This window comes from Anticarsia gemmatalis, chromosome 29 (genome assembly GCF_050436995.1).
Source record: "Anticarsia gemmatalis isolate Benzon Research Colony breed Stoneville strain chromosome 29, ilAntGemm2 primary, whole genome shotgun sequence".
NCBI classification, from domain to species: domain Eukaryota; kingdom Metazoa; phylum Arthropoda; class Insecta; order Lepidoptera; family Erebidae; genus Anticarsia; species Anticarsia gemmatalis.
In genome coordinates, this window is record NC_134773.1 from 3,392,955 (window position 1) to 3,419,187 (window position 26,233).

General features: G+C 34.1%; 2 protein-coding genes across 6 annotated transcripts in view; one reads left to right on the plus strand and one right to left on the minus strand.

Annotated features, from left to right (window-relative positions):
• Positions 1-19,242, plus strand: part of LOC142985072 (uncharacterized) — an 82,291-nt gene extending 63,049 nt beyond the window's left edge. For 2 of the 3 annotated variants that reach the window (XM_076132995.1, XM_076132996.1), the window contains 13 exons: positions 964-1,066; positions 1,580-1,744; positions 2,451-2,523; positions 2,851-2,922; positions 3,266-3,296; positions 3,876-4,029; positions 7,854-7,988; positions 9,123-9,241; positions 9,723-9,847; positions 10,561-10,715; positions 11,424-11,545; positions 12,083-12,194; positions 12,817-19,242. In XM_076132995.1, coding sequence (XP_075989110.1) covers positions 964-1,066; positions 1,580-1,744; positions 2,451-2,523; positions 2,851-2,922; positions 3,266-3,296; positions 3,876-4,029; positions 7,854-7,988; positions 9,123-9,241; positions 9,723-9,847; positions 10,561-10,715; positions 11,424-11,545; positions 12,083-12,194; positions 12,817-12,989 — 1,539 coding nt within the window. In that variant the 3' untranslated portion in view covers positions 12,990-19,242. The remainder of the gene's footprint in view (positions 1-963; positions 1,067-1,579; positions 1,745-2,450; positions 2,524-2,850; positions 2,923-3,265; positions 3,297-3,875; positions 4,030-7,853; positions 7,989-9,122; positions 9,242-9,722; positions 9,848-10,560; positions 10,716-11,423; positions 11,546-12,082; positions 12,195-12,816) is intronic. The other variant, XM_076132997.1, reaches the window with a different exon arrangement.
• Positions 19,243-21,125: 1,883 nt separating this feature from the next.
• ATPCL (ATP-citrate synthase) overlaps positions 21,126-26,233 on the minus strand; it is a 61,648-nt gene continuing 56,540 nt past the window's right edge. For all 3 annotated transcript variants that reach the window (XM_076133450.1, XM_076133451.1, XM_076133452.1), the window contains one exon: positions 21,126-25,068. In XM_076133450.1, coding sequence (XP_075989565.1) covers positions 24,906-25,068 — 163 coding nt within the window. In that variant the 3' untranslated portion in view covers positions 21,126-24,905. The remainder of the gene's footprint in view (positions 25,069-26,233) is intronic.

Below are 26,233 nucleotides of genomic sequence, written 5' to 3' on the forward strand. Positions count from 1 at the left end.
TAAATTAATTAGGTAGGTTAGATACCTGCTAGGCCTATTCGAATCTACGATCATTTTGAGGTTAATAAACTATTTATTATGATATTAATTTGTAACTAGGCAACAAGTATCACAACAAACAATTTCATTGATTTGCAAAAATTCGTCCAAACGGCAAACATTTTCTCGACTAGTTTTCGAAAAATGATGACATGTAACGCCATCTATTACAGTTTTTTGTAGCTACGCTAAGTTTGGCGCTAATAAATACCTTTTATTCCTTCTTAATGACAATTTAATAAGATAGTAGGACTGCAGTTCGCGATAATAATGATTAAAATACGATTTTATAACGTAGTACTTCTGAAATAATTAAAACAGTATATTTTTTTAAACTAACAGCGCCATCTATTAAATAATCGAACATGTCATCTAATCTGCTGCCTGCGTTGTCAATAATTGCATAGTTAACGCTAGATGGCAGTAGCTGTCTATAAACTTAAAAAATAATACTTACAACCGAATTGCAAATCTTTAGAGAATTCATACAATTTTTTCACAAACAATTTTACTTTAAATTATTCGCTCATAGCTAGTTACGCTCTCCTGTCTTGGCGTAGCCAATCTATAGTGGATTGAACATTAACTATACGATAAAAAAATAAGAAAAGTTCGAGACTGTACGATCTACAGCAGGGGTTCCCAACCTTTTCTTAGTCCGGGACCACTTTTATATTACTGTTGCTAGCAGGGACCACTTCGCAAGTATATTAAAAATAAAATGTAATAATCAACCTGAAAATGTTTAATTTTAAAATCATTAGCGGGCCATATTTTGACTTCCACGGACCACTGGTTGGGAACCACTGATCTACAGTATAAATATAATAAGTTGTGTCTAGTTACAGACTTACAGTACTCGTTTAAGCTGCGCTTTTGTTGCATGATGACCGTGTATAATATTTATGTTTATTTATGTTTCAGAGTCAGCTGGCGAGCCTGCTGAAGACGGCGGAGGAGCTCCGCATCAAGGGTCTCACGGATATACGGTGGAACAACAAGGATGAACCGCCTGATTGTGAAGCTGGTATGTTTACAAACAGATTTTGAAGTTGTTTATGATATTAGGTCGGAGAAAAAGTCTTTTCGCATTTTAGTATCTTTTCTCTACACAAAAAAGCTCGATATTTGAGTACCTCACGAGCTCACTGAAAGAAACCTAATGAACCGTGTACTCATTAGTGATTCTTGAAGCCAAAGAGATTTTATTACAAGTTCATACATACTATAATGCGAAAAGACTTTTTCCCTGACCTAATATTATTAATGTGAAGAAAGCAAGATTACGATGCTATATCCCGATCCCGAGCTAAATGAGCCTACATTTAGCGGCAGTCTATCTATTCAAACTGTCATGTGTATATGAGTTTAAACGCTATTGAATAGATAAACGCCCAACTTTCGAGTTTGATTCCCAAATGTGACAACAATATATTGTGTTGTTACACGTAGAAATTTTACTAAGCCATTCAATGAACTATTTATACATTATACTATTTTGTTTTTAAATAAAATCTAAATTAATACGTCTATTTTTCAGGTATAGTAGCCACAGCGACCCCAGCCGAGCCCAAGCCGATAGAGAAGCCGCCTGCAGTAGAAGCTAAGCCGGTGAAACAAGCGTCGCCGAAGCCGTCGCCGGAAACACCCGAACAGAAACCGAAGGATGACGAGCATAAGCCTTCAGAGAGATTTAATGTCAATGGTAACTACATACAGACAATCTGGGTAACTTTGAATCATTTGGGTCACATTGACAGTGGGAATTTGAACTAGTTTCGATTATTCTTTCATATGAAACCTACACAATTGATAAAAGTAACCAAAACTAAAAATAACTTTTCCCAAATCAAAGTTACCCAGATTGACTGTAACAAAAAAAATTATACTTTTCGACATATTTCATCACTTGTGTAAAAACAGGGCGCCTTTTGAAAATAGCGTAGTTGACCAGTCAAATACAAAGCTACGCTTTATGAAATGCATTTTTGAATACATTTAAATAACGATACTATAATAATAGGTACGACTTTGTGACTTGACGTCACAAAATACGAAAAAACCTTTTTTCGTAGGGCCTGGATCAAACATACTTTTGTATTTTAATATGATGCAGACACAGTGACAAAACCTTGCATACCTAAAATTTGTTTAAATTGACGGCATGCAAAGTCCCCAACCCACTCTTGGGCTGCGTGGTGGACTATAGGTCTGAACCCTCCCTCGTTCGGGAGAAGACCCTTGCCCAATAGTAGGACAATGGGCTAAAAAGAACTGGCTAAAACTTCGATGGTTGTGGGTCTTTTAGCGATAAAGACCCACAACCATCTAATGCCGTAATGAGAGAATTTATCTTTAAGCCTACCACGCACATGTCAATAGTGGCTCTAATTAATATTTATGTTTTTCAGGAGGTCCTCCGCCATTAATAAAACTGCCGATTAAAGAGAAAAGTAGTCCAGTTAAAAGAGAAAACTCAGATTCGTAAGTATGAAGTTTTGTTACAAATATATTTTGCTACTAAGAAAATAATCTTGCATTGAGATCGCGAAAGAAAACGTTATTTCCCTGTCCATATGGATTAAACTCAAAATTATTAAAATATTTATGCACATTTCTGATTTAAAGATTTTGATTGAATACTTAAATTTTTATTTGCTTTTTGAATAAATAAAATGTAATATTAAGTAAAGTTAAGTATCTTACGTAACACATATTTTTAATGCGAAGAGCAAAAATGATCAATGGTGTCATAATTTCGCTTTATAGATTTGAACTAAAATATGAATTAATTCTTTTGTTATATTTCAGAGATAGTCCGAGTCCTAAAAGACAGCGACAGACCAGTCGTTCAGAGCACACAGACGACGAACTAATTAAATCGTAAGTATAATTATAATAATAATTAACAATAATATAAATATGTCTAATATTTATAAATATGAATGGCTTAGGAGTCATGGAATCAAATCATTTATTAATTTAGGTTAAATGCTGACACTTGATAGTCAATGATACAGAGAGTGAATTTACCGCCAGTTCGGAAGGTAGTGCCAATGAGAAGAGCTGCCAACAAACTCCTGGACACTCTTTTTAATCGAATGAAAGTGAAATTAGGTCTATTTATGCAAATAGACGGTATGAATTCATAAAAAAATTGCTGTAGAAACTTATATTATAATAATTAAATACCTAGTTAAATATGAATATTTATTATTTGTTACAGAGAACGAGAAGAATGGCAGCACGGGAACTTGGTAAGTAACAACTTAATACATACATACTGTTTGACCCGAAGGTGTAAGCAGATGTGTATGAGAAACACTCACGTTTCGCCATTAACACTTTTAGTCCCATGTAATAGGGGGCGAGCTTGTCATATACCGGGCACGATACCAAACTCCGGACTACTACTGAGAAATATTCTAATATAAATTAGGAAATTCCTAATCGCACTGTATTCGACCTGCAAATGGAACCCGAATCGAAACCGAATGCATTTTACCCGATTATAACTTTTAAACTAAGAATGAAGAAAGTTTATTTATTAAAACCAGCACAGAGACCCACGAGAAAGATAGTATAACACGATTAAACTCTCACGTTGCATGTTTTTTATATAATAGGATACGGGAATTAAGGCGAATACGCATTTTACCTTGAAAAACCTTACATTTTGGCGCAGGTTGCACTCGCCGAGGTAGCACCTTGCGACCACGGCGAGCGCAACCTGCGTTAATTCCCGTGTCCTATTATACATATATTATCTATATCTGTTTTTTATTTCGAAACTGTACTATAGGCCCTGATTTTTCATTCACCCTTTCGTTTTCCAGGACATTACAGCAGAGCGCGTAGTCGGCTGGGGTATGACGGGTTCCCGGGGTTCAACGTCCCGGGACCCGTCCGACGACGAGTGGGCCGACGCGCCCGCTGACATCGGCTCCTTTCTGCACACCAAACTGAGGGTGGACGGAGATAATAGCGCTGGTGAGTGTTGAGTACAGCGACATCTAGCGGTGAAGAAATTAATTGAGTAACGCGACATCTAGCGGTGATGGAAAGGAGTTTTATATATATTGAGTGCTGTTGTCATCCATGCTATTGAGAAGGAGAGTTATTTGAGTACGACGCCATCTATCGTAAAAAAAAATTAACTATGTGTTTTGTTGGTTCGCTTTGTGTCATGAAGATTGTAGACAGACGTGTTCGATTCAAATTACTGGATAGGTATTCGTTTCGTAAGGCCCAGCGCAGACAGACCGGAATAATCCTCGCGCGGCCTCGAGCATTTTCTTTACGGCTCGCGGATGCTCGAGCATGCTCGCGACTGCTCGAGCCTGCGCGAGGAAAACTTTCTAGGTTACCATTCTTCATTAAACAGGCCAGTTTTTGTGAAAATTCGTCAACGGTGGTAGACTGGGCCATGATTATAATTGCTCTTTTGACTGAAGAAGAATAAAAATGACGTTCTCTCTCTTTAAACTCAGTAACAACATTGAAATTTTTCGTACGATGCTCGCGCGTCCTCGAGTATGCGCGGGGATACCCGCGCATCCTCGAGGACGCGCGAGCATTTTTTGTCAGGTTCAAGCAATTATGCACTTTATTTTATTTAATTTAAAGTTGATTTTCAAGTGCGTTAAAAAAATCCTCTCCGCTGCGCTCCTCTTGGTCTGCGCTGGGCCTAAGGGTCAGCGCAGACCAAGAGGAGCGCAGCGGAGAGGATTTTTTTAACGCACTTGAAAATCAACGCGCGAGCATTTTTTGTCAGGTTCAAGCAATTATGCACTTTATTTTAATTGATTTAAAGTTGATTTTCAAGTGCGTTAAAAAAATCCTCTCCGCTGCGCTCCTCTTGGTCTGCGCTGGGCCTTAGTTTGCTACCCTTATTTGACATAAGATCTTGTAATTCTTAGTGGCGTTTTTGGGTTCGTTAAAATTGGTTTAAAACGTGAATATTCTATTTATTTCTTAAAAATAAACTAAAAAGAAACTAACTTGATAAGTAGCAATGTACCTACTTAAATTCTTGTGTGTTCAGAACTGTGACTTGTGCCTACCTGTAAAACAGCTAGATACAGCTTTCTGGATATAGATATAGCCAATTCTTCATAAATTTACTCATTTAGATATTTAAAAAGGCAATAACCTAATAACATGCTTTTTTACTATTTTTTCATCGTTTTCATATCGTCTTACCGTTATACATATACCTAGGGGAGACTGGGGAGGGTTGATCCCCCCTTTTAATTTTGGTCTCTAACTTTTGTGCTATAAACAGTTTTAAGTTTTATTTTAGGTCAAAATATTCAAAATTTATTTATTTATTAAATCTATGAAAGAGGGCAAGGCTGGGTGATATTTGGAGTTATAATTTAATTTAATGTCATATGGTAACTTGTTACCATGTGTCCCCTATATATGGGAGACTTGTTTCCTCCCAGTTGGGAGACTTGATCCCTGGGGATCAAGTCTCCCACACACGGTAACAACAATGGATTTAGCTTCATATGTCCGTGAGCTGAAGAATAAGTAATATATTTTTGAATAGGTAGAAGTAAAGAATAGTGTTAAGTACAAAATAAAAATATCAGATCTGTAATCATAATCAGCTTCGTTTATTGGAACTTTACGCTTATACACATTTCTTCTTCCTCTGTAAAAATCTGTGATTTTCGATAGTTTGGCTGGTATTGTATTTCGTCAGTATTTTTTCATTGTCGTTTATAATAACGTTTTAGTGTCATAAGAGGTACACTATATTGTTTTTCAGTACCTTTTAGTGTGCCTCCAGCCAATACAGTAGCTACAGCTATTTTAAGTTTGTCTTTATCTACCGGTATTCTTTTTTATGGCATGGTTTCCTAAAAACAAAATCGAATATTAACAGAGTCATTAAATTTGTCAGCTAATTTTGACATAAGGTAGATTTGATCCCTAATAGGGGACACATGATCCCTGGGATCATAACACCCCTAAAAAAAAGGAACAAGTCTACCCATACTTAAAGATATTATAAAACATGTTTCTTTGCGAACCAATTTATCACTTATTTCAAGTTAAGTAACGTCGATCTGCAGAAAAGTAAACGTCTTAAAAGGTAAAAACATTTTCATGGAGTAGTTTCATAGCATAATATTAAATAAATTCAATCAAAACTTACCGTAAATTAAATATTTTAACACAACAAATTTTTCGTGGCCACCGTTTGTAAACCTTTGTCATCTGCCAAACAAAACCATGACAAAAAGTTAACATTGCTCTAAATAAATAAGTTTTGCTAGGCTAAGTAACTGTATCACGTTTGGTAGACTCATGCAGCAAGGTTACCAAGTGTCCCCTAGGGAACAAGTGTACCCAGCTTCCCTACTTATTGACGCCTCGAATATAGGTAGGTACCTAACTACCCTATTCGTGATAAATAATATGTTAATTATCATTTCGAAGAGTAAAACATATCTACTAACATGCTTTACCACATTTTCTATAGTTTTCATATCGCCTTTACGTTTAAAAACCTGTATAAAAATCATCCGAAATAAAATTAAACATCATCAAAATTCATGTAAGTATTCATTATCACGTGTAAAAGAGACAAAAAATCAAAATTTAAAGCAAAAAAGGGGTAATTTCACAGACTGGGAGTTCGGGCGACAAAATATTGTAGAAAAATTGTCGCGAGCGCGGGAACTTTTGACAGCTGATTTCAACATGGCGGCAAGAGGCCAATCAACCTTTGACTGTAGTTATACGAGTAGAAGAATTTGTCGCGATAGTTTTAGTAAGTTGTTTTTTAAAATGGAGCTTTTTAAGGTATATTTATTATACTTTATTTGCATGTATTTATTAGGATTATTATTTTAAATATAATTTCGCGTTGGTGTAAAAAAGTGATATTTTTTTTGTTACGTTAGTTACGTAGGTAGGTATTTATAATTACTGATTTTTTAAAATCATAATATATGTGTTTAAAAAACTGATTGAATAAATATGATATCTTAGAATTAGAACTGTGTTATTGAATTTAAAGTTACTGATCAGTTAAATAATCTTTACTTAAAAAAACATTTTGAGAATAGAACATGATTAAAATTGTTGTTACAAATAATTAGGATATTTCAAAAGTGTTTTTAGAAAATTTATGGCAAAAACATCAACCGTTTATACGCCATCTACATAATTATTAGGTTCTTAATAACTACATTGTGTTAATTAATATCCTTAAATTTATTCAAATTGACTTTAAGATAGGTACAGTCAGCTTCAAAAGTCGCAGTATACATAACATTTTTCCTAACCCTATATTCTGAATCTCGAATATTATTCCATCGAAAAAACACTTGAAATTGATGGAAATGATTATTTGCGAATAATTCCACCACATTTTGTTCAGGTTTTAATTAAAATTTCGTAAAAAAGAGGTTTTGAAAACATGAAGTTGTTAAGCGACTTTTGGAGCTGACTGTACCTACCCACATAATTAGTCAATATTTTATTCCATCATAAATCGAGATAAAACTACCATTTTAAGCTCTTCAATATCTGCCTAACACAATGGAAGAAAGTATGTAGACAAAATTTATAATCAAAGACAATCAAATCTACAAATGGTCAACATTTATTTCATCATACCTAATAATCATGATAAAACTTTTTTATTATTTAACTAATTAGGTATAACTTTTTTATCTTAGTCTCTGCCTACCCCCTATGTTATAAAAGTCACGAATTTCTATGAAAAACACACTTATTTTCTCCCAAAAATGTCATAAAACTTTTTCACTACTAACATGTATATAAAAATGTTTCAGACGAGGAATCGAATGAGAGCGCAGGCCGTGGCAGCGTGGCGTCATCGTCTGCACTGTCGGCTGCCGCCACCGCTGCCACTGAGCTCAGAGTGGAACTCGCTAAGGCACAGCTGTCTATGGCGCAGAGGCGTGAGTGTATGTATCTTTTATATATTTTTATTATTGTCATACAGTGTTTTGTCACTTACAAATGTTGAAACTGTATAATTATGAGTGAAGACAAAACACTGCATGACTAATGCCCGGTTTCTGAGTACATTTAGCGGTAGTTTATCAATTTGGTAGCTTTTTTTTATAAAATGTACCACAGAAACCGGGGGTAAGCAGAGCTTACACTATGTTGATTAGTAAGATACCATTATGTAACACATTTTTTTTTTTCATCAAAATCATAGGATTTTATATTTTCCTATCCTATCCTTAGAACTAATTTTTATCATAATCAAATTAGATTAATAATTTGTACTTTAAACTGTTATTATTTATGGGTACTAAAACATTTTTGTTCAACATAAAAAAAATAAAAATTAGTCCTATAATGTCCCACTGCTGAACAAAGATGTCCTCCCATATTGAGGGAGGGGTTAGACCTTGGGTCCACCACGCTGACCAAGTGTGGTTTGAGGACTTTGACTCTCTTCAAGAACTGTTTTAAACAACTCTCAGACATGCAAGGTTTCATCACAATGTTTTCCTTCACCGCTATAACAAGTGATCATTGTTTCTAATATTTATCATTTGGAAAAGTCATTGCTATGTGCCTAAACTGTCAATATACTATCTTTTACACACACACACACACACACACACTTTTAACACATACATTAGACTGTGTGACATATGTGAAGCCCAAAGGGCCCAGATGAAAACCAGCGTCGAGCACTTATTGTGCTTGACATTAAGCTGATCTGGGTACCTATTTGGTACAACCGTGAGACACATCCTCAACCAATTTATATTGTGATGTGCTATGTATCTTTCTTGTGTGTCTCTGTGCTGGCTTTACTCAATAAACTTTTTTCTTTCTCTCTTTCTCCTTGCATGATCAATTATTTATCAACTACATTGTAAAACTTTTGGCGATTGAAAAGAGTGGTCGTGAGTTTCTTGCTAGCTCTTCTCATAAGGCTCTACCCCCTTTCCGAGCTAGTGGTAGATTCAGTAATTGTAACGACTATCATAAGTGTCAATATTTGACCTAAATGAATAAACGATTTGATTTTGATTTTCTTAAAATGTTGTTTTATACCCATATTCTTTATGTTACAGCAACGATAGGCCCTAAGTCAGGTCCAACAGACCCACGGTTCACGGATGTGGTGAAACTGAGTGACTACTTGCAACATGGGAGGCGACCACAATTCTGGGAGGAACAGTATGTTAAACGAGTGAGTATTAGTTGTAAAGGCTTATGATGATGGCTGGTGATAATGATGGAGGTGGTAATGAGGTTAGTAATGATGTTGATTGTGATGGTGATGATGATGATAATGTTAGTAATGATGATAATTCTGGTGATGATTATGGAAATGATGATGGTGTTGGTGATGATGATGGGTGATGATGTTGTGTGTGGTGATGATGGTGATATGATGGCTGGTGATGATGATGAAGTTGGTGATGGTGATAATGTTAGTGATGATGATTTCGGTGATGATGTCATTGATGATAACGATGATGTCTTTGATGATGAAGATGTCGTTGATGTTGTTTGTGATGATAATATTGATGATTATGATGATGTGATGATGATGATGTCGCCTTTGATGAACGATGGTGATAATAGAGATGATGATGATGTAGGTGATGATGATGATTGTCCATGAATGCCAAAAATATCTATGCTAAAACATCTTTTCTTTCCTCCAGGTAATGGAAGCAGTCCGGCTCAAGGAGTTAGAGATGAAGCAAGCGGCGGAGATCCTAGGTGTCAGTTACGGCACACTGTACGGACGGTATCGAGATGTATATGGATGTATCAACAGACCTTACAGGTATTAATATTTACTAGCTGACCCGGCGAACTTCGTACCGCCTAAAAAATGCAAAATGAAATTTTTGAATATTTCTGAGAGATTTTCTTAATGTTTTTTTCGTAAGAACCTTCTCCTAATAATAACAAATACAGCACAAAAAGAATTAGTAAAATCGGTCCAGCCATTCACGCGTGATGCCGTGACCAAAGAAAACGGGTTTCATTTTTATATACGAGTATATAGATATATAGATTATTATTCAGGTGTTTGACCCATTACTGCACCACTGCTGGGAAAAGGTTTCTTTTCATACGAGGGAGGGGTTAGGCCTTGAGTCCACTACGCTAGCTAAAAGCGGGTTAGGACTTAGCATGCCCTCAATAAATGTATTAAACAAATTTTAGGCATACAAGGTTTTCTCACGATGTTTTCCTTCACCGTTGGGGCACGTGATAATTATTTCTAATACACACATCACTTGGAAAAGTTATTGGTGTGTTGCTTTGGATTCGAACCTGTGACCACTTGTGTGGCAGGTGCCAACAAATCTTAAAATATTGGGAAGAATTACTAAAAAATAATTTATTAGGGGGTAAGTATAGGCATTGTAAAAGGCACCCTTTGCCCAAATTTCTAATTTGTATAGTTTAGGCTGTGTGATGATTATCAATCAGTCAGTCCGGGAAATATAATTTTATATGAATCTAAAAGCATTTTTTGTCTATTTCTAGAGCTGTCCGCGACTTCTGGCAAGCGAAAGGTCCGTCAGAGGTTCTCGAGCGGCTCCAGCGCGGCGAGGTGACGCTGGACGCAGCAGCACAGGCGCTCGGCGTGTCCATCGCCAACCTGGCGGCACATGTGGCGGATTTCGGTATACCCGACAAAGGTAGTTCTGATACTGCCTTTGTTTGTTATTTTATTATTTTATTTTTAGTTTATTTTTATTGTTTTTTGAGTTTTGAGTTTTTTACGTGTGGAGTGATTTTTGACTTAGTTTTTAGTTTTTTTTTGTATTTTTTATGTGTGTGGAGTGAATTTTTTGTTTTTTTAAACTGTTTTTTTTTAAATACAACTCCCGCTTTACTTGCTCTTGTGTCACGGAGATTTTTACAAACATAATTATAAACAACGGATACAAAGTATTGTACTTTGTATCCGTTACTTTGTATCCAGACACGAAACAACTGTTTGTGGATTGCACAAATAATTATAATTCTTGTATTTCATTCGAACCCACGACCTCCCGACGCAAATGTATCGGCGTGGCGACCTAAACCACTGCGCCATGGAGGCATTCAAGTTTTCTAAATGTAATATCATATAACTTAGCTCAAAATAATAATAATTTGAAACTACCTAAGTTTTCCACTACACACTTAACTTTCACAAAAACTATAATCTTTACTGATTAGCCACAGGGCCGTGGGTTCGATTCCCACACAACACAAACTCTTTATCACTCATAAAGAAGGTAAATACCTGTAAAGATAGTTGTAAGGAAGATAAATAAATAAATAAATAAAAATATAACATTATATACTTGTTTATAGATGGTAAATAACATAAATATATAACAATATATGTTCGTTTACAGATTTCGAGCCCATCCCCATAGAGATGGACCCATCGTTGAAGGCTCGCTCCCGGACATACAGCGCGGGTGCCAAGCCACCGCCCAGGAAACCTAACAGCAATACTACTGCGACTAGTGAAAAGGTAAGAGTAAAATGTAATAAAAGGCTTAGTTTAGATTTCTGAGGTTAAGCCACGCTTGCCGAGGTTGATATGTGGATGGGTGACCATCCTATACACGTTAAATTGTGTGTCCCGGCTGTCATTTTCGAAGATGTTTGACAGTCGTTAACAGTAGTCAGAAGTATGAAAGACTGACGTCAGTCGCAGCATGTAAAACACTGGTATTCAGCTGCATCCGGTGAGACTGGAAGCCGACTCCAACATAGTTGTTTGGAAGAAAGGCTATGCCATGATGAGGTTAATGTTTATACAACCGGCCGCCTGCCTAAATGTATAATAGAATACGGAAATTAACGCGAACACGCATTTTAGTCAGCCTGAGACCACGGCGAGTGCAACCTGCGCCGAAACGTTAGGCATTTTAAGGTAAAATGCGTGTTCGCGTTAATTCCCGTATTCTATTATACATTAAACATGCAACGCGAGAGTTTAAAAGTTATGACGCCTGCCTAATATCAGCGTAAGAAACGATGTATATGTACTAATATTGTTTTTCAGCCAATAAAGAAGATAGTAATAGGCAGCGTGACGGACGAGGAGCCGATCCCCGCCACACTCATCACAGCCTTCGAGCCCAAGCACGCGCCCGCCACCACCCCCGCCGCGCCCAGTGAGTTGTTTTATTATAAGCAAAACTAGAAGTAAAAGAAAATAAAAGAAAAATACAAATAACACCGAACTGTATATGCGGCTGCCGTGCGAGAGGTCTCGGGCTCGAATCCTGGGTCGGGCCAAAAAGTATTTTCTGAGATTTTCTGTTAAGAATTTCTTAGACGTTGCCCGGAGTTGGGAAGTTGAGGTCGAAGACCTCCGTGCCTCGGAGACTACGTGTCGCCTATGGTCCTGCGTCTGACCTCTCACTGGTCGTGTCGGTTATCCGTCCCACCAAACTATGAGAGTGATGGAATAGAGAGTGTACCTGTGTATTGTGCACACACTTGAACACTATAGACAAAGTCATGCACAAATGGCCAGTTTCAATTAAATTGACATTATTATTAGTCATATTCTTAAGCAAAATAACAAGCTCTTTACACATACAACTGAATTTCTTCAACAATCTATCTATACTATCGTATGGTTAGTGGTCAACCTAGTGTCAAAGTTGTTCAAGCCGCCCGAAGGCCTTTGACGTGGGTTAACCACTGCGCCACGGAAGCCTATATTATCTATGTATTTTAGTATGTAAGAAAAAAAACTCAAAAACTAATAAAAAACCCATTAATTTCCAGGTGGTAAATGGCCAACAATTCGCGTAGCATCCCTGGACACGCTCCGCGGCAGTGAGCCGGCCCCCTCCCCCTCCCCCTCCCCCGCCTCCCCCTCGGCACTCATGCGGACCCGGCCCGACCTCACCATCGTGGCGGCGCGGAAACCTCCCCCCGACGAACAGGACCACTCGTGATGCGCAGCACTCGAACCTGGGACTCACCGCGACATGTGACCTTGAGTTACTTATTATATACAGTTTTTTATTATGAGGACTTAGTATAAATAATATATAACAAATATTGATGTATTATCTGTCTTACTATTGTCCTGTTTTTGAGATACATTTAGCGGTAGTTTATGTACTCGAAATGTCATGTTTATATAAAATAGAATATCATATATATGAACATAAATGCTATTGAATAGATAAACTACCAATAAATGTACCTCAGAAGCCGTGGGTAAGAAACGTGGTGTAAGCTGTGATTAGTTATACAGTGTTTTGTCACTTACAATCATATTATAAGTCATCAGTCTAGCCTTTCTTCCAACAATGTTGGAGTCGGCTTCCAGTCTCACCGGATGCAGCTGAATACCAGTGTTTTACATGAAGCAACTGTCTATCTGACCTCCACAACACAGTTACCTGGGTTATAACACGATACTAAGTAAGACTGGTTGTCAGACTTTCAAGCTTCTGACTACTGTTAACGACTGTCAAAGATCTTTGATAATAACAGCCGGGATAATATAACGAGCTTTTCGAAACACAGAGGAACTCCATATGTATAAGATGGTCACCCATCCACTGACAAACCTGGGTTCTCTGTTTCCTCTTTTTCACTCAAATACAGTGTCAATATTGATTGTAAGTGACAAAACACTGTATAACTAATCACAGCTTACACCACGATTATTAGTAAGACAGCAAATATATTATTATTAGGTCGGGGAAAAAGTCTTTTCGCATTATAGTATGTATGAACTTATAATAAAATCTCTTTGGCTTCAAGAATCACAAATGAGCACACAGTTCATTAGGTTTCTTTCAGTGAGCTCGTGAGGTACCCAAATATCGAGCTTTTTTGTGTAGAGAAAAGATTTTATTACAAGTTCATACATACTATAATGCGAAAAGACTTTTTCCCCGACCTAATACAATAATCACTACATAACTAAAAGGTCACTTTAGTCCCTTTATAACAATAAGTTTGAAATTACGACCAATATAAAAAGAAAAATATCTCAACATTTTTCATACAATATTAATCAAATCTCATTCTGTTATCTGACTATGGTTATTGGAGTTCAATTCCCGGGCCGTGCAAATATTTTTTAACCTAAAAATAATTAAAAAAAAAAATATTTCGTAAATGATACTAACGACATCTTTTGGTGAAATTTTGCAACTTTTGATTTATGAAAAAGAAATGTTTTGCACGACCCGGGAATTGAATACAAACCTAATTAAAAAGGTATATTTAAACTATAGTTTAAAAATTCTGTTGTTAGTTAATTATTGTTAGTTTTTTTTGTAATAATTAGTTAATTTTCTGACTGATTGAATGATTTATTATGCTGTTGTTTTAAATTTGCACGCACGGGAGTGCATAGACACGTCTTTGAGTCAATTTTGATCCTGGGAGTAATTTTGACCTAAGGCACTTTTGACTTAGGGGTTCAGAGGTATTTTGACTTCCGAGTTCGGAGTAATTTTGACCTAAGATTTTGACTTAGGTGTAATTTGACCTGAAGCTATTTTGACCGTGGGTAAATTTTTGCTTTAGTGTCATTTTCACATGGTGTGTTTTGACCTAAAGGGATTTTATGACTAGTTAATTTAGGCTTAAGGTCAAATTTACTCGAAAGTTATTCAAATTTATGGTAATTTTGACATAAAAGTCTATAGTAAATTGATGTCCTGGGTCAAAATTACTTCACTAAGGTCAATTTTGACATACCACTGTATTTTTAAAGCTAGCAACACTACACAGTTCCATAACATAGACAATAGTCCATAGAGAAGAATAGATTTATAGATTTAAGGCGAATTCTAAAACAACAGAAAGACAAAAAAGGATGCACATTTCCATAGATTAAAAAAACGAGTATTATAAAAAAAATAAGGTTATACACTATGGCTATTTGGAAACCTTACACTCAAATGTAATTTAATATTAGAAATGTATTAAAATAATCATTTTTTATTATATATTTAGATTTAGGTTATATAGTAGAGAATTATATAGACATATTATATATATTTTTATCGTAAAATTAAGTACTTCAAATTTGAAGTATATGAAATTGATAGAAAAATTAAAAGATTTTTTCGAAAAGTTGATCAATTTTTAATCACTAATCATGTTTTCATTGATCAATAATTTGAAACTGTTCTTGTATTGTTCAATTTGCTCAACTTTACTCTTAAGGTAGAGTTGTCATATGACAAAGTTGTTAAATTATTGATCAATGAAAACATTATTAGTGATTTCAAATGATTAATTTTTCGAAAATACTTTCAATATTTTTTTCAATTTTATTGTTTAGGTAGTTTGTATATACTTCTCGAAAAACGACTAATATAAAAAAATATAAAATAGTCGTTTAAAGAGAAACAGTTTTTCGAAAAAAAATATATGAATTAAAAAAATATTCTTAATAACATTTTTAATTAATATATTTAATTTTCTTACTTTTTGTTATAATTATTATTAAGGAAAATTAATATATATTTGTATATTATATAAGGTTAGTTGTCAAATCTATGAATACCGTCGTTTAGCGTACTTTAGTATGTAAATGTAGATAAAAATATATATTTAAATTATATATTTATAAATAACTTGCTAGTTCCTTGCCAGATTGGCTATAATAATAAAAAATATTGGTGATCAGACGAACATACAAATCCATACATACATACATACAAAAAAACGCCTTCTTCCCATAGAGGTAGGCAGAGACCAAAGAACGTCACTTGGTACGATCCTTACAAACTTCCCTTGCCTCATTCACATACATACATCTAAATCACTACATATAAGGAAATAAAGTCTGTCTGTCTGTGTTTGAAAAATCGTAACTTTTAAACTCAAATGCTGCATGTTTAATGTATAATACAATACGGGAATTAACGCGAACACGCATTTTAAATCAAAAATCTAATGAATGGGATTTCAATTTTTCATGTGGTTTTCAACAATAATTAATGAGAAGTATTTTAAAGTAAAATTCAATTTTAAAAGTAAAGGAAAAAGGTACTATTTTCTATATGTATGTATTATTCTAGAACATCATAGAATATGTTAAATTTTCTCAAAATCATATAAAATAATGAAAGTATGTATATATATTATGTTGTCTGATCACCAATAACTGTGTATTAAGTTCATAGGCAGAAATTATAACTATTTAAATTGTTTCATTTGTATAGAGTTTCATTCATTTTGTAATTAAATACTTGGTTTTATACTACGAAATTAATTAATTAAAGAAAAACACTTTTTTTAACAAAATGTACTACAACTTAAAATTTTGTTGAAAACTTTTATTTTTGTTGTATGTTGAAAATGTCTAATCTATACTAATATTATAAAGCTGAAGATTTTGTTTGTTTGATCGTGCTGTTTTTAGGCACTACTGGTGCGAATTGAAAAAATATTTTACTGTTGGATAGCCTATTTATCGAGGAAGGTTATAAGCTATATAACATCACGCTACGGCTATTAGGAGCGGAGTAGCAGCGAAAAATGTTACAAAAACGGGGAAAATTATATGACGCAAGCGAAGTTGCGCGGGTCAGCTAGTATTCTGATAAAAGTTATATTATGAGTAACAGTACTATTGTATTATTAGTGATATATATTCGGTTTTTAAACCTTTTGATGTCGTTTTAAACTAACTTAAATTCGTAGTATATAACCAAGTTAATATAATTTTCTTGTAATAGTTTTGAAAGTGAATATAAAATAATTTAATCTCAAATTTTGGCGCCAAAAATGCCGTGTGCCTCGAATTATGTCACTCACTCTTGTACCCACCCCAAAAAAATCATGTATTATAATAAATATATATATAATATATTATATTTTAAATAATTTGTCCAAATAATTGGATGTCTGTACCAAAATTTGTAAAATACTTTTGAATTTGTTTTGTTAAAAACTCATAGATTTAATTCATTATTATTTATTAAGGTTTTTTTTTATTATTTTTAGGTGATATTTAAATTTAAATGGAGTTATTTAAATAAGCGTTTATACTCAGTTTGAGGACTCATAGTTTATAAGATTATTTTGTTAGTCACAATTCTTATATTGTTTTTTTCTTTGCTAACTTGCTGGCTGTAGACAATTTGTAAAAAAAAATTGTTTAAAATTTATTCATAATTATATATTTTGTTATTTATCTAAATATTTAAGAAATAAATTATTTTTTAAATTGACATAGATTTTGCCTAAAGTAACACAACAATATTTTAAGTAATTTGTTTAAAAACTCATGTTTTTCCATTGTCATTCCATACTTTAAAAATATTGGTTTGTTAATAACAAAAGTCTTAACAAATGTTTTCAGTCAGCAAGTACGTTTTTACACTTAGTAAATTCGTTATAAAAATTATATTATTTTATACAAACTATACAAAATATATTTGTTTATTATTATGTGATAAATATAAGGAAAAAATAATATTTGTGTATTTAAAGGCTCTTTAATTCACTTACAAAGTGATATTTTTGCAACCTAATTGTGAATTTCTACTTTCAAAATTTTAATGCTTATGCGTTTGAAGGAAAATAACTATTTGTTTAATAACTTTGAACAGCGCTATCTATCGAAATGTTTAGGAAACTTATTTTATCCTAAATGTATTTAATAAATAAGGGTTAATTACATGAAATCTCGCTTTTGCAGTACAGTCAACCTGGGTAACTTTGAATCATTTGGGTAACATTGACAGTGGGAATTTGAACTAGTTTCTATTATTTATTCATATGAAACCAACACAATTGAAAAAAGTTTGCAGAACTAAAAATAAACCTTTATCAATTGTATTGGTTTCATATGAAATAATAATCGAAACTAGTTCATATTCCCACGTTCAATGTTACCCAAATGATTCAAAGTTACCCAAATTGACCTTAGTTATTCAGTAATTCATTCTATAGTAGTGTATCAGACACTATGACAGTACAGACACACACTGTCACGTGCATACATAGTTGACAGTCAGTGTGTGACATGTAGTACTAATCCTCACTATATCTATCAAATATTATGATGCGCCCATAGCCAGTTGCGCTCACCGGTCGGTAAACGATCTGTGGGTTAAGCAACCCTTGGCGCGGACACACCATAGATGGGTGACCGCATAGTGGTATTTGAACTGGGCGTCTCCGTGCTTCGGAGGGCACGTTATAAGTCGGTCCCGGTTGTTATCTACTAAGATAACAGGCGTTAAGCCATGTCAAAGGTCCTCGGACGGCTTGAACAACTTTGATACTAGGTTGACCACTAACCATACGATAAGAGTAAGAAGAAGTATCAAATAAACTATCAGGCACTTAACCAGAAGTCTTAAAACTATCCCTTTTTATATTTATCACATTATAATACAATAATTTGGACTCATTTATTCTTTGTTATGATAAAAAATATATTTTATAAGTAATTATTTGTTACTCTGAAATTAAAAGACAGTTTTTTGTTCATATTTTTTTATATTATACATAAATATTCGATATTGTACTGTAAATCTGTTATTTTAGTAAACTTTTGTTCAAAATATTGTCACGGGTTATTATGGAAAAAGTTTCTTATATGAATAATTAATTATGCATAACTTTCTTGTCGTTTCAAATATTGTATTTACCTAATTCTCTGTTTTGTGCTTTATACCTATTTTAATAATTTTGGATATTACTGTATTTATTATAGAATTCCCATTGTAAAATTAGCTGAAAAGTGCATAAACTTCTAGATTTTTGGATAAATTTTTCATCACTCCATGATTTTCAAAACTAATTTGTAGTTTGTCAAAAAGTATAAGAAAATAATGGAAAAGAAAAAAGATGCTTTAATTTACAAACATTATTGTATAATTTAAATTTGTTTAATACATTTCTTGATGACAAAGTCTCCAACCCGCACTTGGTCAGCGTGATGGACTCAAGGTAACCCATCCCTCGTTCGGGGAGAAGACCCTTGCCCAGCAGTGGGACAGTAAAATCTTTAGTCATAGTAACCCGTGATTTCCATATATTTCTAAAACCCTATTTCTGTTCGTAATAGTTATATTTAAAAACTCATACATCGCGTATATTATTTTGTATGGAAAATAAATGTATGAAACTCCGAGTATAGTACGTTGTATGATGTATGTTATGTTCCACAGCAACAAACATTAACTGTTAGACAATTTAATAAAATTAAAAGTTAATCAGTTTTGTTGTTTTATTCTTAAGACTGTGTTTAGAAGGCGATTAGAAGCTTCGCGTGAAGTCTATGCTCCTTATAGATGGAACGTACGCGCGAAGGAATCACGGAAAAATCGCCTTTTCTAAACACTGTCTTATGTATATATATACGTATGCTTTGCTTCGACATCATAGAAGAGAGTTATAGCATACACAATTTAACAATACTCTCTACTAAATTGTCCAAAATCTAGATTATTATTCACTATTTTTCCGCCCGCGGCTTTGTCCGCATGGAAATTCTGCCTCCCTTTTTGGAATTTCCAAAAATCCTCTCTTAGAACTTCTCTACACTTCTTAAGGAATCTTCGTAGCAAATTTCAAGTTTCTACGCTCAGTAGTTTCGGCTGTACGTTGTCCATCAGTCAGTCAGTAACGGAAGAGTTAAATGTCATAAATAATAAATATTATTAGCTGATTCAAAACAAAATCGCCACTAATCATAATATCGAAATCCCTTTTAGTTGATGAATAATTAATTATATCGGGTATAACAATATTTTCAAAATGACAACCATTTCGCATTATTGCCAATAAAAAAATCACAAGTCTTTTTTATAAAGCGAATAAAATGCAATTTTTTATAATTAAAAGGGACTTTTTAATTAAAATTTAGATTTAAATTAGTTAAATAAAGTGTATAAAATAATTCACAACATTAATAATGCATAAAATACGAAGAAATAATTCAAATTAACTCCTTTGAATCTGTCGCCCTGGTACTTTTGCGTGCGAAAGAGACAGGTATATGTATCTCAGCTTGCGCCTACGCACACCCGCCTCTGGCCGCGCCCTTCTGCGCTGTGATTGGTCGACGAGCTGGGCGTCCCACCCCCTAAGGCGTCTCTCTGATACTTGAATGAAACCTCCTCGTAACTTCTGGTGCCCTGGTACATCGGATGCGTTTTGGCCGATTATTTGAACATAAAACGCGATGTTTTCGACTCTAAGTTAACATCTTCATTGCTTATGCTACCCTAGTATTCCCTAGTACTGATTTATCGAGCCGCCCATAGCCAGTTGCGCTCACCGGTCGGTATACGATCTGTGGGGTTAAGCAAACCTTGGCGCGGTCATTTTATGGATGCGTGACTGCATATTTAAACGGATCGTCTCCGTGCTTCGGAGGGCACGTAAAACGTCGGATTTGATTGCTTTTAATTAAGATGACAGTCGTTAAGCCATGTCAAAGGCCTTTCGGGAAGAGTGAACAAAACACGCGTACGCGCTCGCATTCGCGTATGTACACGTACACGCAATCACATACTCGATTAAGAGTTTTCTTTACTTATTTGTGATCTCTATACATTATTTGTGAAGCACAAATAATCTATAATAGACACAGAAGCTCTGTGTCTATTATACATTATTTGGGAAGCATTTTCAGAAGTTTTTGTTTTTAGATTTTTTATTTTATTTAATGGTTTTTTTATACTCATTTTTTTCCTTAAGGTTTAGTGTACCAAAGGGTAAAAAAGGATCCTATTACTATACCTCCGCTGTCTGTCTGTCTCCAGGCTGTATCTCATAAACCGTGATAGCTAGAAAACTGAAATTTTCACAAGTTATGTATTTCCGTATCCGCTTTAACAACAAATACAAAAAATTTAAGAAATGAATTATTAATGAGGTATACAATAAACGTGTTTTTTGTATTGTTTTGCTTAATATTAAAAACAGTTTTTTTTTATTATGATGGTACGGAAACCTCCCTGCGCGAGTCTGATTCGCACTTGGCTGCTTTTTATTTCTTTCTGTACACCTCTGAGTTGTTGAATTATAATAAATATTTAAAAAATTCTTGTTTATATAGGCAGTAGGATATTGAGTATAAATAAAACCAAATAAAATACAGTAAATAAAAAAATATAATGACAAAATAAGTTGACAAATTTCAATTATTTACAGTATAACCAACCATTTTCACAGATATACCAATAAATTAGATTTAACACAAGTAACGTACAAATAATAACAGATGGACACAACCTGCGACACGATGCGACACAAATAAAGCTCGATGCACACTCACGACATTTTGTCGCACAACTTTCGACGCAAGATTTTTTGTCACACGACTTTAACGCCCTGGTTTCTGAGGTACATTTAGCGGTAGTTTATCTATTCAATAGCGTATTTTCATATTAATTTAAACGATATTGAGTAGATAAACTATCGCTTAATGTACCTCAGAAACGAGGGGTTAGTATTCTTTTTAATATAAGATTGTTGTAAGTGGCGACAAAATGTCATAAAATGGGCATCGAACCTTATTCTATTCAGACAAGTCAAATATTACAATTTCAGTTGATGTGCTTTACAACAGAAATTAATCACATGTTAAAAATTAATTAATTCATTACAAAAATATCGGCGACAATATTTTCTATAATAACAAAATTGAATTTATTATTTTACAAAAAATATTTTTCGCTAGAAATGAATTGAATTATTGAACAACCTTTTCCAAAAATTAAGGAAAAGAATAATTATTACATAGTTCATTTTTCCTTCGAAGAATTAAACAATTTAATGCCAAATAGAAACTACTGCAGAAAAAGTAGCTTTTTCATAAATCGTACAAAATATATTTCAAGCAAAAAAAGACATTTTTATTTTATATTAGGACATTTCTCTTAACATTTAATTGTGACAGTCTAACATTACAACAGTGCTTCGACAATTATGCCCACGTTTGCCCAACGCTGGGCAAAATATATTTCTCGTAAATTTGTTCGTGTCGAATACAGAAAAGTCTTTCAATTTTACATAAACTTCAACATTCATCTACATGTAATATATAGCAAGTCTATACAATTCTGCATTCGTTAGCCCAGCAGTGGGACAAAATTGGGCAACGTCCAATCTATACAAACATTTATCATAATGGTCCGTGCATTTCGAAAATTTTATTTGTAATTTTAAATACGCTATAACTTTACACACAGACTCTATCGCGTTACTTCGGTAAATTGAAACTTTTGACTAAATTTTGACAAAATTCCGGTCACCCATCTATGTATAGTCCGCGTGAAATATTGCTTGACTTTATGTATTTAAAATTACAAATAAATTTTCAAATTCTGAGTGCAAAAATATTTTTGTTCGATACATTTCTTTTTCAATATTTTATTTAAAAATCAACACTTATACATAGCTACAACTCTTATATATATAAAGTTATATATATATTTAGTTTGTATATAAAAATATATATTTGAAAGCGCGAATAGATATACAGTTACGACTATATTCTCATTTATAAACGTGGTGTAAGCTCTTATTAGTTGTACAGTGTTTTGTCTTCACTCATATACAGTTACAACATTGATTGTAAGTGACAAAACACTGTGTAACTAATCACAGCTTACAACACGTTTATTAGTAAAACAGACAGATTTTCAGGACTTTTCGCGTATGTTATATTAAATACCAGTTTAACATATAATTTAAGAAACTTTTTCTTTGTATAAGTTGGTTGAAATCGACGTTTTGGCTTCTTAAGAATATAGTCATAACTTTTAAAACATTTAGGCCACAGAATAAATAATATTTTGTACTTAAAATTATAATATTCTAACGCACATCAATTAAGGCATAGAGTAATTTATTAGAGGGACGAATGTAACGCCATCTACCGGACATTTTGCTCAACTCTAGAAAGTGATATTTAATTCACAACGCCATCTACCGGACACGTTGTTTAACTTTAAGACAGTTGCTAAGTGAGTATTGATGGCGAATGTAACGCCATCTATTAGACGCGTGGTAAAACGCTGGATGAATATTTAATTAGTGTTTATTTTATTTATTATTTATTCGTTGAAATGTCGCATTTTTAACATTCATTCAGGTCACAAAAGTATATGATTGACGTATAAATCTTTACTTATATTATAAATACGAAAGTTCGTCCGTTTGTTACGCTTTCAAGGCTTAATTGCTGGACCGATTTAACATGATGATAGTTGGAGAAACGAGTAAAATTAGGGATATATTTATTTGCAAAATTTTATGTTGTTTGCAATATTCTACCCAAATCTTCAATATTAACAATATTTTTTCATCGTATGGTTAGTGGTCAACCTAGTCTCAAAGTTATTTAAAAGACTTATACGTCAAACATATCTTAAAATTGTATTTTTCAAAAGCGTTCGAAAAAATTCAGATTTTATACAATTTTAATTAAAAATCTTATTTTTCCGATGCTTTTTTCGTCAAAAAAGTAATATTTATATATTTCTTTACTGTAAAAATTTGCATTTCATATTTTTTAAACAGATCTAAGTATCTTAATTTAATAGATAATGAGTACTTGAGACTTTTAGAAAGAAAATTGTTGATTTACGACATTTTTAGGGGTCAAATCTGACTTGACATCTGAACTAGGGTCAAATAAAAGACCCCAATGAAAAATAATTGCAATTTTTTGACGGTTACATATACTTTGAATTAGATCACAAATGGTACTCATGGTCAAAAGTGACCCCATACAAAATAATCGCAATTTTAAACACTCAAGTACTCAGAAAACCCTGAAACAAGAAATAAATAAGTGATTTACTTAACAAGAGAGATAGAAAACATATTTGTGACATTTTATCTTCATTCCTTCAGAACGGCTGAACCGATTTCGGTAAAATTTTGCTAAGTTACAGATAGCACCTGGAATAATAGACGTATTTGAAATCGCGAAGGCGATTGCAGTAGTCAGAAGCTTGAAAGTCTGACAAACAGTCTTACTTAGTATCGTGTTATAACCCAGGTAACTGTGTTGTGGAGGTCAGATAGACAGTCGCGGCATGTAAAACACTGGTATTCAGCTGCATCCGGTGAGACTGGAAGCCGACTCCAACATAGTTTGGAAGAAATGCTGATTGTTTGTCTGTATATTTCTATCTTTCTTGTTAAGTTTCGATGGAATGGAGTCTGTTCATGTAACATTTTTACTTAATAACCCACTACGTTACTTAAATTAATAATATTATTATATAACATCAACAATACGGTTAGGGGAGAGAAATTATTTAGAAAAAAAGCCTTAATTCATATGAAAAAAGTATTTTTTGTCTATTAAAGACATTTTTTTTTTATGAAATAAAGCTTTTTTCATGAAAAGGAATGTATATTTTGCTTTTGTTTGGAAAATGCAATATTTAATTTATTATAACAAATATTATAGAAGTCTGTAAGCGATTTTTTTTAAAGTTTGTTTAAGGTCAATGACCTCAGCCAACTAAAAGTTTCGCTATTTATTATATACTTCTACTTCAAGAATTAAAATAACCAGCTTTTTACTACTATTTCTCGACTTTGGGTCAATTTTAACATGTATGTCAATTTTGACATTAAGGTCAAATTTCAACCTAGTGCCAATTTTTGACTTAGCATACCAATTGATCTAGGGTCAAATTAGACTTACAATCAAATTTAACGTTGAAATCAATTTTGACCTATAATTAAATTTAACTTTCGGGTCAATTTTGACCCTACAATCAATTTTAACCTCACCATCAATATTAACATCAGTAAACTTAAGTCAATTTTTAACAGTGTCAATTTTTGACCTTTGACAAATTTTGACATAGTGTCAAAATTTTGACCCAGTCCTCTCCCCTACCTTTTGACATTTAGTTCAACGGCGACATATACGTGATGTCGTCCCAAGGGTGGCGGTATAAGGGCTGTTTCATGCGCTTCTGGTCTAAGTAGTGGCCAACAAGGCCTATGGTACGGCCTAGGACGAACATGGCGTTAATTGAACCCATCTTGATGTAGTTGTTGCCTTCCTCCCTGAAAAATTACAGGAGAATATTAAGAATACGGTCTAAAATTAAAATTTACGTCATCTATACTAATCTATACTAATATTATAAAGCTGAGGAGTTTGTTTGTTTGTTTGTTTGTTTGAACGCGCTAATCTCAGGAACTACTGGGCTGATTTGAAAAATTCTTTCAGTGTTAGATAGCCCATTTATCGAGGAAGGCTATAAGCTATATATTATCACGTTACGACTAAAAGGAGCAGAGTACCAGTGAAAAATGTTACAAAAACGATGAAAAATTTCGCCCATTCTCTAATGTGACGCAAGCGAAGTTGCGCGGGTCAGCTAGTCTAAATATATTATAACTCAAACTGACTGACTGACATAGTGATCTATCAACGCACAGCACAAACTACTAAACGGATCGGGCTAAAATTTGGGGTCTGTCCCACTAGTCCCGTTGAGTTGTCCCGTGACGGGACAACTGGCACTATTTTGTCCCAGTTGTCCCGTGGCGGGACAAGTGACACTGTTTTGGTGCCAGTTGTCCCGTTGCAGAAATATCATGGGACTAATGGGACAGACTGCCTCCGTGGCGCAGTGGTTTAGGTCACCACGCCGCAACGGGAGGTCGTGGGTTCGATTCCCACACGGGACAATTATTTGTGTGATCCACAAATAATTGTTTCGGGTCTGGTTGTGCTTTGTGTCCGTTGCTTGTATGTTTGTAAAAGTCCCCGCGACACAAGAGCAATTCTTAGTGCGGGTGTTGTCTTTTAAAAAAAAAAGAAAAAAAAGAAAGACGGAAGGGTCAAAACTACTAGTTCCATTGAGTTGTTGTGTGACAATAGGCCTAGAGCACAGCACTGATTTTCAGCTGCCCCTAACAAAGCTCTTTGTTGCATATAAATGTGTAAACAAAAATAAATGGTTTAAATGGTTTAAAACACTGGTATTCAGCTGTAAGGTGAGACTGGAAGCCGACTCCGACATAGTTTGGAAGAAATAAAAGTAAATAAATTTAACCCATTACTGTCCCACTGCTGGGCAAGGGTCACCTCCCGTAATGAGGGAGGGGTTAGGCCTTGAGTCCACCACGCTGGCCAAGTGCGGGTTGGGGACTTTGCATGCCCTCAATAAATGTATTAAACAAATTTTAGGCATGCAAGGTTTCCTCACGATGTTTTCCTTCA